This window comes from Lissotriton helveticus, chromosome 2_1 (assembly GCF_964261635.1).
Source record: "Lissotriton helveticus chromosome 2_1, aLisHel1.1, whole genome shotgun sequence".
NCBI lineage: Eukaryota > Metazoa > Chordata > Amphibia > Caudata > Salamandridae > Lissotriton > Lissotriton helveticus.
In genome coordinates, this window is record NC_136059.1 from 1,401,972,982 (window position 1) to 1,401,987,429 (window position 14,448).

The 14,448-nt window shown below is 47.6% G+C and overlaps 1 protein-coding gene across 1 annotated transcript in view; it reads right to left on the bottom strand.

The window, feature by feature from the left end:
• Positions 1 to 14,448, bottom strand: part of LOC144819772 (neuronal acetylcholine receptor subunit alpha-7-like) — an 892,484-nt gene that overhangs the window by 627,074 nt on the left and 250,962 nt on the right. Inside the window, exon 5 of the mRNA XM_078677526.1 lies at positions 1,419 to 1,534. Within this exon, the coding sequence (XP_078533652.1) occupies positions 1,419 to 1,456 (38 nt within the window). The 5' untranslated portion in view covers positions 1,457 to 1,534. The remainder of the gene's footprint in view (positions 1 to 1,418; positions 1,535 to 14,448) is intronic.

Consider the following 14,448-nt stretch of genomic DNA (forward strand, 5'->3'; position numbering starts at 1 on the left):
AGAGGTGGTGTAATTGGGGTACAAATATGGTATGAAATGCAGAGTAAAATTCAATAGGTAATCCATCGGGACCTGGGGCCTTAGATTTTTTAAGGGAAGAGATGGCCTGGAGAATTTCTTGGAGAGAGATATCTTTCTCTAGTTGGGCAAATTCATCAGGGAGGGAAGGTGGAGAAGGGAGACCCTCAAAAAAAGACGTTAGGTTAGAATCAGAGGGGTGAGTGTCATCAGTATAAAGACTGTGATAATAATTATGAAAAACTTCTGCAATGTCTTCATCCGAGGAAACCAACTTATTAGTTTGGTCATTAAGAATAGGACCAATTGTTTTACGTTCAGATTTGATTTTGAGATAGTTGGCCAGCATTTTACACTTGTTTTGGCCCCCATGGTATTTGGATTTCATTTTCAAAAGGGTGTTACATGCTTCAACCGTGGCAATCTTATTTAACTCAGACTTAGCCTTGATTAGATTCTGAAGAGCATCCTTGGATTTCGAAGAAAAATATGAGTGTTCGAGAGATTTAATATTCTTAAGTTGGTCATCATATTTGAGTCTATTAAGTTTCTTCTTTTTCGCAACATATGAAATGGTAAATGCTCGGAAAGCAGCTTTGAAAGCGTCCCAATTATTAGGAATAGAGGTGTCAGAAGGGACATTGAGGAGAAAAAATTCATTAATAAAGACCGTAGCTTCCTTGAGAAAAGTAGCATCAGACAGTAGGTATGTATTGAATTTCCATCAACTGAATTTGGAGGAAGTTACGGTGAGATCAATGGACGCATGGACAGGGGCATGGTCAGATAAAAAAATAGAACTAATATCAGACTTTTGGAGTGAGGGAAGGAGTGACTTACTAACCATAATATAGTCTATCCTAGAACGGCTATGATGAACATTGGAAAAAAAATGTATATTCAAGGGAGTCAGGATTACATGTTTTCCATACATCATAAAGAGGACGCGAGGCAATGGCAGATAGGAAACATTTATGGGTTTTATCAGGTTGAAATTTATGAGAAGAAAGTCTGTCAGCAAATGGGTCCAACCATTGATTAAAGTCTCCAGCAGTTAAAATATTGGGACAATCCATAGTAGAGATAAGAATTTTGATATTGTTCCAAAATGTGGGGTCCGGCCGATCTGGACCATAAATGTTTAATAGAATTAAAGTTTTATGTTGTATCACAACCTTTGCCATTACACAGCGTCCTTCCTCATCATTTTGAGATGATAACATTTGAACTGACAACCCTTTATGGAATAAAATTGCAACACCTCCTTTCTTGTTAACCGCAGGAGAAAACACCACTTGACCCACTCAATTACGTTTTAACTTAGAAGATTCAACGTCTGTGCAATGAGTTTCTTGGAGAAAAACTACTTGAGAATTAATTTTGGACAAGTGAGACAATACCTTCTGACGCTTGACAGGATGACCAAGACCTCGAACATTCCAAGTCACAAAATTACACATGATGTGAGGGAAGGATGGGGCATACATGTGGGGTGGATACACTGCAGGAAAAACATCTACAAGAGGGGACAAAACAAAAAGACTTGTTACACCAGGATAAAATAAGCAATAAATATAAGAGATGAAAACACAATATGACCAAACACATTCTGTGAGACAACAAGCACCAAAGAAGCCAAAGGACAAAAAACAGAGATTGTGCACAGAAAAAGAAGGAGGAGAAAGTCAGGAATAAAATCACCGTGAGTGAGAACAAAAACCAAAGAAGCCATAAAACAAGAAATGTAGACTGTCCAGAGAGAAAAAAACAAACGGAAGAGAGCCCAAGTCAGAGGGAAAATTAAGAAGAGGGGAGAGCAAGAAGGAAAAGAACTAAAAAAGAAAGGAGGAACACGAAAGAGAAAAGAAGACAGATCAAGGCTTAAAAGCCAGGTCTGAGAGGACAGAGACAGCCGAGATATTGGGGGTAGGAAACGCCGGAGAGGAGACGGATCCCGTTGAGCAGAAGAAGAGCAAGAACGGGCATAAAATGAAGAAAAGTAAGAAAAAGTATGAAACCTCAAAGGAGAGGAAGACACGAGGCCAGAATCATGGCAAAGTTAAAGTAAACAATGAATCATCACCAATACAACACATTCAGGCCTGCAAGAGAAAATATTAAACATTAGTGTCCATGTCAGGAGAAGAAGCAGATTGTAGGTAGGCGTGTAGCTTCAGGGGGTCGTCAAAGGAGCGAGTGTGACCATTATGTGTGATCTTGCCGAAGCAGGGATGAAGAATACCATACTGTATATTCAGCTGTCGCATCAGAGGGCGAAGATTCAAAAACTCTTTTCGTCGGGCATTAGTTGCATTGGAAAGGTCTTGTGAAATAAAAATATTATGCCTCGACCATACCAGACGACGCTTAAGCCTGGCAGATTTTATCACAGTCATTAGTTCAGTAAATTCAAGAAATAGAACAATAATACCACGAGGCTTAGAGGCATTTGAAGTGAGGCGCCCTAGACGGTGTGCTCGTTGGATATTAAGGGGGTGAGATGCAGGTTGGAGGTCCAAAATTTCGTGAAGGAAGGTGCAAATAAATGAGACCATATCAGACCCCTCAACATTTTCCGGAACTCCATATAAGCGCAGGTTATTTCTACGACTGTGATTTTCAAGGTCCTCTGCGTGGAGTTGAAGCATTTTAATCTCTTTTTCCAGTTGGGGAATCTTAGAGGAGAGATCCTGCACATCACTGATGCGTTGTTCAAGGTTGAGGACTTTACCCTCCATAGTGACCCATCTCTCCTCAATTTGTTTAAGCCTCTCATTGGTAGTAGACATGAAAGGTTGAAGACCCCGTACCTCTTCAAGAATGGTATCCAATACGGGGTTATGAGATGTATGAATAGGAGAGGGGGGGTCCTTTTTGGGTCTCTTAGGTTTTGTGCCTGTAGGAGTAGATTTGATGCCATTTGCGTCATGAGACATTGCGACGGTTGAATTGCAGTGGAAAAGACAAAGAAATAGTAAGACTGCTGGCGGGAGTGGTGGTATATTCTCCAGGTATACAGGTAAAGAGACTCTGCAGCCAAATTTGAATGACACACCAAGCATAAAAGGAGTGGCAGCTACAACGTAGAATTACATAAAAAGCTGAAAATTCACGATAAGGGTAAAAATTCCCGCACCTGACGGCCAAAATGCTCACAAAACCATGGACTTTGTCAAAAACCAAAGGAAATGTGAGAAAAAAGAAGGTTGAAGGCAGTCAGGAGATTAAAACACAGTCATTGCCATAGATGTCGCAGAAAGAAATGCCTGTGGAAACGAGCACATAAAATGGCCGCCATAACCATGAAAACGAGCAGTTGGAGGAGATAAGTGAAGTAAGCCCACACAACCACAAATCATGGGTCAGATCTTATTTATTAACCATTAGTCACAAGAGCTCCCAGGAACTGGCAACCAGGAATCCTAGGGACAGTATTCAAAGCCCAACATTCTGTATCCATAGAAATGATCAAACATAGTAATATTCTGATAAGTCACTGAAAGCATTGCCAGGAGGAGAAATGCTGAAGAATACCTTGTAAAGGACACATGGATGCAAGCATCGTAAAGCAGGCACGTGAAGAAGAATTAGTAAACTGCAAGCAGCATCCTGAGAGCAGACTGAAAGTCGCGGGCTCAGCGGCTCAAAATGGCGGCCGCCCGGGACCCTACGGTGAGGAGAAAGTCCGCGATGCAGTGGAAGCGAAAAACGGCATCAAAATCGCCAAAACAGCATCCAGGAGCCTCAGGGCATAATCCGCCGCGGGTGCCTTGTCAATTCAGGCAGCCGACGGTAAGGTAGAGGTAAAATTGCGGCATGAAAGCCCGTAGCTCAGCGGAGCTCACAGGAAAGCCGTCCGACCTCGACGGCGCGTAAGCCACGCCGTCATTTCATTTCATTCATAAAGTCATGACTTCCTCTGGTGATTGTTTGCCAAGACCTAGTTGCTGGGACTAAGCTCCTGCCTTAGAAGTGGAGTTGCTAATGTCACTTGGTGAGAGACAGAATGCACCACATCAGCCGGGCCTTTGCAGTAGTATAGAACCATGTAATCTGTAACATTTAAAAGTGCAGTTGCAGGCACAGTAGGGAGTCACATTCCTCTACCTATGAAAATCTAATGCAGGACAGTCCTGTCCTCTGATTTGAGAAACCTCTTAGACTTATCAATACCAAGGGAAGGGCATCAGGCCACTTCAGAGAAATCGATGCAGATACCATAGCCAGATGGGATTTCACAGTCCCATTAAGTTGTTCCACTATGCCTAAAGCTTTACGGTGGTAACTGCAATGAAACATCTGATCAACCCACAAAGCTGTACACAAAAGTTTTGTTCTTGAAGCAAATGCCACGATCTGATTCAAGAGAAACCAGGATCCCAAAATGAGGCATCTGCTTTCTCAGCAACAATTCGGCCATAGTAAGACCATCATTCCTCCTAGTAGAGTAGGTCTCCACCCAATGGGAGGAAAAAAACAACACCAAGATGTAACTGAGCGCATTACAAACCAGTATCTCAAGAAAGATGAGCTATTTTTGATTAAAGAACCACCAGATCTTCCATTGTGACTAGTGAGGACTAAAGGTATGATGCCTGCATTAAGTTGTAGACATGCGACACATCTGTAACATAACTCAACTGCACCTATGCTAAATTTGGGGTTGAACCGATATGTACAAAAGAGATTAACCATGACATCTCGACCTATCTGGGTAGCACCATTCAAATAATGTGTCATAGGAGGCAACATCAAGTCAGGCAACAGGGCAACCATCTACAGAACCCAGATCCTCATTCCTAGTACATCCTGCTTTGACCCACTTTTCCTGTTCACGTTCTGGCTCCTCTTCCTGCAATCTCTCCACCTTTTCAAATGTATCAGCAACAGTGAACAAAGGATTAAGGGCCAGATGTATCAATATTGGGAATAGCGATGACCTCATTGCGATTTTCTGTGAATCACAATTAGGTAATCGCTATTCCTAATGTATTAAACTCAGAGTTTCATTTAGCGATTTCTAGTGGGTCGCAAATTGGCATACCTCATGGATATTGAGGTTGGTCGCAATTTGCAACCCATTAGGAATCGCTAAAATCACAGGGATGGTGGCCTGCTAGGGTCAGCAAACCAAACTTTCTGTGATTGCTTTTAAATAAAGCAATACTATTTTTTTTAATGCAGTCCGTTTTCCTTAAAGGAAAACGGGTTGCGTTCAAAAACAGAAAAATTAAAATGTTTATTTCTATTTTAAGGTTGAGCCTAGAGCTAGCGCGCATGCGCTGCTCTGTGAAGCTTATTGAAGAGGAGTAGGTGAAATGAAGCTCCGCCCACTCTCCGCGCATATTTGCTATTGGCTTGTGTCAGTCAGTCAGTCAGTCAGTCAATCCACTTTATTCGATTAATTAAAATCATAAAAGTACAATATGTCCTAAATGCTGGCTTCTGATTCGTCGATAGTCTTGTTAGTCCCTCCTTAGTACCGCCTCCTCTTCATTTGTCACCTCCCATGGCGACTGCCCCCTTTACTTCGGTTGTTACTAACCCTGGGCGTAGTGTGCGTAGTGGGGCTCCGCGGAGCTACGCGAAGTGGGCGCAAAACTACGCCCACCCGCGCACTCCGCGTAGCCCCACTACGCGCCGCCCGCCTCCCTCCCGCCCTCCCTAAATATGCAAATAAAAGGATTTAAAGGTTTTAAAAACACTTACCTGTCCGCCGCGTCCCCGGGGCTCCCTGTCCCGTCCCTGGAATCGCGCCGCCGCCATTTCGGATACTAATGCACATGCGCGGGCGGCCGCGCATGCGCATTTCTCATGAGAAATGCGCATGCGCGGCCGCCCGCGCATGCGCATTAGTATCCGAAATGGCGGCGGCGCGATTCCAGGGACGGGAGAGGGAGCCCCGGGGACGCGGCGGACAGGTAAGTGTTTTTAAAACCTTTAAATCCTTTTATTTGAATATTTATGGAGGGCGGGAGGGAGGCGGGTGGCGGCCGGCTACGCACCGTCTGCGGAGCGCGCGTAGTGCCGCCTGGCTACGCCCGCTACGCAAAATGCGTAGGAGACGGCACTACGCGCACTACGCGCACTCCGTGCACGGAGCGTAGCTGGCCGCCCACCCTTAGTTGTTACATGGCACTGTTTTTTAGACAGAGAGCACTATTTTCTTTAATGAGGTTCTACTGCAAGCACGACATGCTTTGTGCCTTTTTTACTACCCCACCCTCCCGTTGTCCGTGCATTTCCCCCTACCCACCGTCACGTTGTCCGTGCCTTCTCCCCACCCTACCATTTCCCATGCCTAATCGCCACTCCCCTCCCGTTGTCCATGCCTTAACGCCACTCTCCTCCCGTTGTCCATGCCTTCTCCCCGCCCTCCCATTGTCCCTGCCTTCTCAGCCCTCCCTCCCATTGTGTGATATCAACCATTTGCAATGCACTAGGGGCCATATTATCAAGCAAGGGCGATACATTATCGCAGATTTTATCGGCAGGAAACTGCCGCTAAAGCGGCGATAATGGGCTTGATAATATGCCTTTTGTGAATTCCCATAGAAGCCCAGGTTCTGGTGTTAACCTGCGTAATCTATTGGATTGCAAATGCTTTTTTTCCCTTTGTTGTCTGCGTATTTGTTTCCCTATATCTTCAAGGGCTCCTGTTCTGTATGTTTGCGTCTCTTTTAACAAGTTCTTTTATTTGTTACTATGTTATATTATCAGCTAAACAGTGACAGACCTAAGATGTAAAGTTGCAATTGAGGCTCAAGTTTGTGTGGCATTGTGTTTAGCGTTGCGGTATTATGTGTTGGTGCTTTGGAGAGCACACAGAACCAAGCTTTAATTTCTCTTCTGATCAGCAGATTTTTGGATACTGTTAAGAGTACAGCTCAGGTCTGACTTTTCAGTTCCCAGTAGCAGGGCCTTTTATTCATTTTTTTATCGGGCCACCCGCTGTTTCAAAAGATCCATAATTACAGAGCAAGTCTTTCTAGTGTCAATGCCCCTGCAGCAGGTCTGAGAGGCACCCCCGTGCCTAGGGGAGGGGGGCCTTTAGTGGGATTCCGGGCCTGGAAGAGCAGTTTCGTTTCGCCAGAATGAGTCAGGGGGAGGGTCGCACCATAATACGATCCCTCCCCATAGGTAATAAAAAAGCGGATCCAGAGGGAGTAGCCCTCTTTGTCTTATCTCTGGGGGTTGCCTGAAAGGCGCAGCCAGAGCAGTTGCAGTTGAAGGACAGGCCTGGTGGTGTTGGGGGCGATTCGCAAGGTGAGAGGCCTCACGGCGTAGCGGGGGAATTAGAGGGTGTGTGTTGTTGATTGAGGCTAATAACGGGTTTGATGGCGGAATTGTATCGCAGGGGGTCGTGGAGCGCGGATGTCTGCGGGATATTACTGGTAGGGGCGGATCACCTTTTGAGGAACGGAGTGAGAAAATCCGTGTGACATAAGGGCAGGTAACGGTGATGAGGACGGCTGGGGGTTTCGAGCGCTTACTGGCACACTGGACCGTTTAATAAGGGGGGCAGCACCGTGACGCGGGAGAAAGGAGTAACAGTGTTTCAATAGGTGTGGCAGGGTTCGGCGATGCGATACAGGAACGGGCGCAGCTATGCATACGAGATGAGGGAGGGGCCGCAGGGAAGCATTGCGCGAGCAAAGAAGGCGTAGCGGTGACGGGAGCTTACGAGCGGTCAAGCGCTGCTGAGCATACAGATGCGCGACCTAGATTCAGTCAGGAACCGCAGGAGTGCTAAAGAAAGGCTGGGGCATTCATTGTGCAAGTGTGGAATTGCTGAAGATTGGAATGCTCAGAATTCGGCGAAAGGTAGAGGGAGGCTGCAAAGTCGTTTAGAGCACACTAGTGTAACAGTGCGGAGTGTTTGTTCCCGCGTGTGCAAGCGGGGGTCAGAGTAGGTCCGGTGATCGGAAGATAAGGTTAATCGGACGAGGTCCAAGGCATTAAGGGAGTTTGATAAGCACTGGATAAGAGGGGGCGCCGTAACAAGAGAATATTATGAAGTTAAGGGGAACGTGGCTAATTTGGGGCATAATTGGCGCTAAAGAGGCTTAAAAAAATATATATATATGTATATCAAATATATATAAATAGTCTTATAGGTGTATAGGGATATGACCAAGCGGGCTAGCATGTCTCGGGGCACGACTTTTACTAGATGCCGATCACACCAAGGGGATGGGGTGTTTGAAGGGCACGGCAAGGCTTGCTATTGGCTTGGGGGGGTGCAGGATACCCCCGGGGTAGTCAGCCGGTAGGTATACTGAACATCCCGCTGGGATGGCGCAACGTTTTTCAATTACAGGTGCATGTGGCACGGTGTGAGATGTTTATGCATGGCGCATGATATACGGGGACGCTATGGCAGTAAGTATCTCTAGTCCCTGACACAAGGGGGCGGGGCTTGTGGATAGAGAAGGGTGCACGCTGGGCAAGGCCTGTCAAGAGGGCACGTAAGGCTGGGTCAGTCTTTAATTTTGCTTATTTTCTAAGTAGACAGGATGCCACCGTAACGGGCACGGGGGGTGCAAGGAGGCCCCAGCGTCAACAGAGGATTTTCGTTCGTTGGCAGCATTATGGCAGGTTGCAAAGAAAGGAGGCATTGATTGGGCACTTAAGACGCTCTCTCAGGAAGCAGGAACAAGCATATAGCAGGAGCCTTCCTTGCCGAAACGTATACGGCGGACGCCTAGTCGCTTTAAGGACATGCATCAGGAGAAGAGCAAGCGGGGTCCGGAATCACAAGTGAACATTCCAGGTGAGGCAAGGGCGGCGGCCCAGCCTCTACTGGTCACAGACAGTATGCAGGTGGCTAGTGTTAGCTCCCAAACAGGTCCGGCAGAAAGCGGGTTGTCCCTTGGGAGGGACCTACACAAAGTGTGGTACCGGCCACAGTGCCAGCGGGCGGGGCTGGTAGCCTGGCAAATGCTACTACGCAGGGAGAGGGAGGGCTGCGTCAGGTGCTACAGCGCAGGTCCTGACAGAAACAATATAGGCCCCAGTTCCAGTGGTGGTGACACAAGGTGGGGGGGTGGCTCAAGTGTGGGTCCAGTCAGGGGGAGTACTGCCATCGCCTATGGTGGTGGCTACCCCGGCTCAAGGCCCGGTGAGTAAGGCAGGGCTTCAGGGGTGGGGCTCGTTACGGTGACACCATCAGGCCCCCCAGCAACAGTGGCGTCAGCTCACACCCCCCTTCTACACTCCCGGTGTTGTATGGGTCCGCATCATTAGCAGTGTCACTATCAGCGAGTATAACGTGGCATGTGCCAGCTGAGACAAGGGAGAAGATATTTAAGGGGGAGTATGTGGACGTTTTTCATTTGATTAATGCGGGTGTGGTCCCGGGGAAAACCAGAACGGGAAAAGACAGCGAGCTGAAACAGAAGAAGGTTTGGGTGGAATGGTCGTTAAAGAATTGGGTGACCGGGGCCGCGATTTATGCAGCATTTATGGTTGAGCGGTTCCTTACATTAGCGGCTCAGTTGATAAGCTACATCTCATTGATTCATGGGGCAGCGTCAGAGTTTCAGGGGACGGCCTGGTTGCAGTATGACACAAAATTCAGGCAAATGAAAGCGGTGAGGCCGGAAGTAGCGTGGGACCAACGGGAGATTATTATATGGCATGGGGAGTTTTATTCTGCAGTGCCAGTCACAAAGCCCACGCATTCATTTCGGGGTGACAGGGGAGTGGGGGACAAGAAACAAGCATGCTGGCAATTCAACAAAAATTAGTGTAATAGAGGAGCAGCACATCTGTTCCTTCTGTGGGATGCTCTGACACTCAGTGTTTCAAGAAAGGGGGAAAGCCCAAGGAGCAGCGCCCCCCCGCGGTTGCTCAACCAAAGGGCCGCCCTACCCAATAATGTTGAGAGCTTGCCTACCCCTATACGCCTGCATGTATTAGCCCGCTTGCTTGCCAGACATGAGAGGGGGGCAGAGGCTCAATTTCTGTATGAAGGTTTCAAATTTGGTTTTCATATCCCATCCAACACAATGCCTGCTGCAGTTCCCTTGCGCAATCAACTGTCAGTGCGAAGAAACCAAGAGGTGACTTGGGAAAAAATTGAGAAAGAGATAGCGCTGGGGAGGGTGGTGGGGCCATTCCAGCAGTTACATAGGCAGGACTTGGTCTGTTCACCATTGGGTCTGGTACCAAAGAAGGAAGTTGGAAAATACTGCCTGATACACAATTTATCAATTCCAGCAGGCAGGTCAGTCAATGAAGGGGTGGATCCAGAATTGTGCACGGTGCGTTACACAACTTTTGACACGGCGATTAAAAAACTGCAGAAGCTGGGTGGCGGTGCGCTGATGGCGAAGTAAGATAGTGAGTCAGCTTCTTGCTTCTTGCCGGTGTACCCGGATGACACTAGGTTGCTAGGTTTCACTTTTGTTGGCAATTTCTATATGGACCTATGTATGCCTATGGGTTGTTCTGTGGCATGTGCGGTACTCGAAACATTCAGTCGGTTTTTGGAATGGACAGTGCGGGATGTAGTGGGCATGCAAGAGGTCGTGCATTATTTGGATGATTTTCTTTTTCTGGGGCCAACAGGCTCGTCAGCCTGTCAAGAAGCTTTGGTGGGTTTCCAGCAGATCATGGAGGCATTGGGGGTGCCACTGGCAGAGGAGAAGACGTAGGGCCCAACTACACAATTAACGTTCTTGGGTATTGAGATAGACACGGAGGAAGGCGTGTGCAGATTACCACATGGCAAAGTAAGGGCTTTTCAAATGTCTTTGGAGGAGTGCTTAAGGGCACGCAAGGTGTCATTGCACCAGTTGCAGGTGTTGGTGGGGCAACTTAATTTTGCATTACGGGTGATACAAATGGGCAGGGTTTTCTCAAGGAATATAGCCAGGGCAATGTCAGGTTTGAGGGCTTAACACCACCACACTAGGCTATCAGCGGAAGTGAAGGATGATTTGGTCACATGGCGTGATTTCCTGGAGCATTTCAATGGTTCGGTGATATGGCAACAACCGGCACAGAACAACAGTGCGCTACAGCTTTACACTGATGCAGCGGGCAGTGTCGGTTTTGTCGCAGTGCTAGGAGCAAGGTGGTGTATGCAGCATTGGCCGGATAATTGGATCAGGACAGGGTTGGTCCATAATGTCACATTCCTAGAGTTTTTTCCCATAATCGTGGCACTTCAGATATGGGGAGCATTGTTAGAAAACAGACGAATTGTGTTTTGGTCAGACAGTATGTCGGTGGTCCTGGCAGTGAACAACTAAAGGGCAAAATGTCCGTGGGTACTCCGTCTGCTGAAAGAGTTGGTGCGGGAGTGCCTCAGGCTTAATGTACATTTTACTGCCAAACATGTGCCAGGTGTGAGAAACACAGTAGCTGATGCCTTGTCTCATTTTAAGTTGACAGAATTCAGAGCGCGATGGCCACAAGCAGACGTTCAGATGACGGCCTTCGCGGAAAGCCTGTGGAAGCTTGGTGCCCTATTGCTTCCAACCTCATAGCGGCTTCTGTGGCACCCGAGACTAAGAGTAGGTATGAAAAAGCATGGCAGGTATACTTAGCAGCCCTGTAGAGCGAAGGGGGTGCGGAGGAATTTGCTCCGCTGGGGGGTTTGAGGTTCATAGTTCGACAGAGAGAGAGTGGAAGGTCTTTGACTTTGGTACGCAGGCAATTGTCTGAAATAGCCTTCTTTTCAGGAATAAAAGGATTAGCAGATCCCACTAAAGACATTAGAGTTAAAAGGGCTATAAAAGGTTGGGAAAGACTGGCTCTGCACAGGTGTGTTGGTCGCCTTATGAGGTGCACTTGATGAGGTTAGCCTATTCTTTAGCATTTTTTGGGGCTTTCCGGATATCGGAGCTAGTACCAAGTTCTAAAGTGGGCAGACGAGGGGGGATGACCATGGGGGATGTGGTGGCCGATGAATTATTGCAGGTGAGAGTGAGGAGGTCAAAAACTGACCAGCTCGGAAAAGGAGTCTGGGTTCAGCTAATAGCTGTTCAGGGGGCTTGTTATTGCCCGGTGATGTTGATGGAGAAGTTCTTGCTGATCAGACCCGGAGGGGGTACGATAGGCTTCTGGTACATGCAGATGGCACACCTTTGACGAGATTTCAGTTCACACGATTATGTAAGCGTGCACTGGAACAGTTGGGTGAGGAGACAGCCCACTTCACGTCACATTCATTTCGTATTGGGGCAGCTACTACAGCAGCAGATTTGGGGCTATCGGCGACTTCGATAAAAAGGGTGGGCAGGTGGAGTTCATCGTGTTTTGAGCGTTATGTAAGGCTGCAACTGGTGTAGGTGGGAGTCGGTATCTGTTGCGGTTTGGTATTTATGCACCTCTTTTTCTTTCTATTTTTCTTTTGATCACACATGCAGTGGTGGCAAGTCAGAGGACGCAAGTATGCTGGTGTGGAGATTCGGTCATACAGCAGGGCAATGGTTCACCGAGTCCGGGGTGGACAAGACACAAAGGGCCATGGGAGTCGTTCATGATTGCATAGGGTTAGATGGGCAACGTGCGGAGAATGTCAGGGACCATTTGCAGAGTGCGCTCGACAACGGTTTGCCTATTCCAGATGTGCTGGTGATTCACTCGGGGGCTGAAAGCATGATCCCAGGGGGCAGGAGGGGAGTAAAGGAGGCCCTATTCTCTACATTCACACGGATCAGGAGGGTCTTGCCCGACACTACTATATTTTGGTCAGAGGTGCTAACTCGGAGAAGTTGGGTTGACGACATACCATCAGCCTCAGTGAACATGTCGGTGAGAAAGATGAATAGGGAAGTCGAAAAATTGTTGAGGGGGTCGCAAATACGTTTTATCAGGCATAACCTGCTGCAAGCATTGAATTCAGAGGGATATCGGGCAGAGGGGATGCATCTGTCCGGGGCAGGGTTGGAAGTGTTCGTTCAAACCATTCTGGGGGCCATTTCGTTACACTGGGGAAGTGTTGCGAGGCCTTAGTGAGGCAGCAGTGTTGGGGGGGAGGGCAAGAGTGCCAGTTGGCTTCTTGCCCTGTGGCAGGCTCCCGGATAAGAAAAAGGCTGGGGGACTCTTTTTGGGTGGCAACTGGATCTTCCTGCAGCAGGGAGGCCATCATGGCGGCTCTGGGCTGGCGGGAGAGGGGGCCGTCCTGCTGGTGGTCCTGGACTCTCTGGCCCTACCCTAGTAGCCGGTGCTTGGAGGCTCTGTTGGCCGCCTCTAATGGTTAGACGACATATGGTTACTTCAAATGGAAATTGTGGAAAAGGAGTTGTGTTGTGTCCTGCTGGTACAACACGCCTCCAGGGATGCTGAAGTGTAAATACATGGTAACTTGTGGCACAGATGTATGAAGCGCATCATTATGTGTGAATTAAATAAATGGTCATTGTTGAAGGTTTTATCAACAAATAAAGATGGTGTTTTGAACAAATAATAAAGCTACGCAGTGGACACCATTCACTTGTAAATTGTCTCTATTGGGGAGGGGTGATCAATGTGTTGAAGGTGAATGGCACGAGCTATCCCCACTATTCATTCCCCTACTGCTCCCTCTACAAAAATGACGTAAAAAACAAGGAGGGTTAGCTCGCCCTTGCTCTCTTCTATTCAAATGTGGCTTGTTCGAGCTTATGTAACAATGTCTGAGGAGCGTGTGGTAAGTAAAGAACGTGCTGCAGCCTGTATTAACTTTGGAAGCAGTGTTATCAAAAAATGAATGTTCTTTTGGCCAACAGAGTTTTGCTACCACGGGGACTTTAAGTTGCGCAGATTCTGGTAGTACTCTGCATGGACCGTAATTGCTTTGCAGTAAATATAACATATCGCTGTGAAGCGGTGGGCTGTTATGGTGCTGCTTGGAGTTCCTAGCTCAGATGTTTACTCACGGACTGCTCTGGGGCATGCCCTCATTCACTGTGGTCCCTGCATGCTGGGAGAACGCTAGCATAGGCACGATTCTAGGTACAGACAGGCTAGACAGTGTTTTTGATCCTACCACCTTGTCTGGTCTCTTGACAGTGTTCTGTCTGTCCTCAGTGCCTGTTACATACATACATACTTTACTGTCCTTGCACTGTACCACTTTCACTACCCTCTACCCCTCCTCACACACCCGCACTCTCACTGTTCTACACTTTGTTGGTTGCTATATTATATCATACCCTGTCCCTACAAACTAGCACTGAGAAGGAAATGTACTACAGTTCGCATACCTGCTACCGTCCCTACACTCGACCACCGTCCTTGTGATCTGCTACTATCCCTAAACCTGATCACTGTCCATGCCGTTCTCTCACTCTAGTTTCCTCCACATAGCCACTTGTTCTGGGGGATTGCTTAGATCCCTTCCATTGCTTACTATTTGTTGGCTGCAGCATCCCTCTTTGCAGCCGCCTTAATTGTCCAGTGCTGGTCAAATGTCATATCAGATCTGTGGGGCAGGGA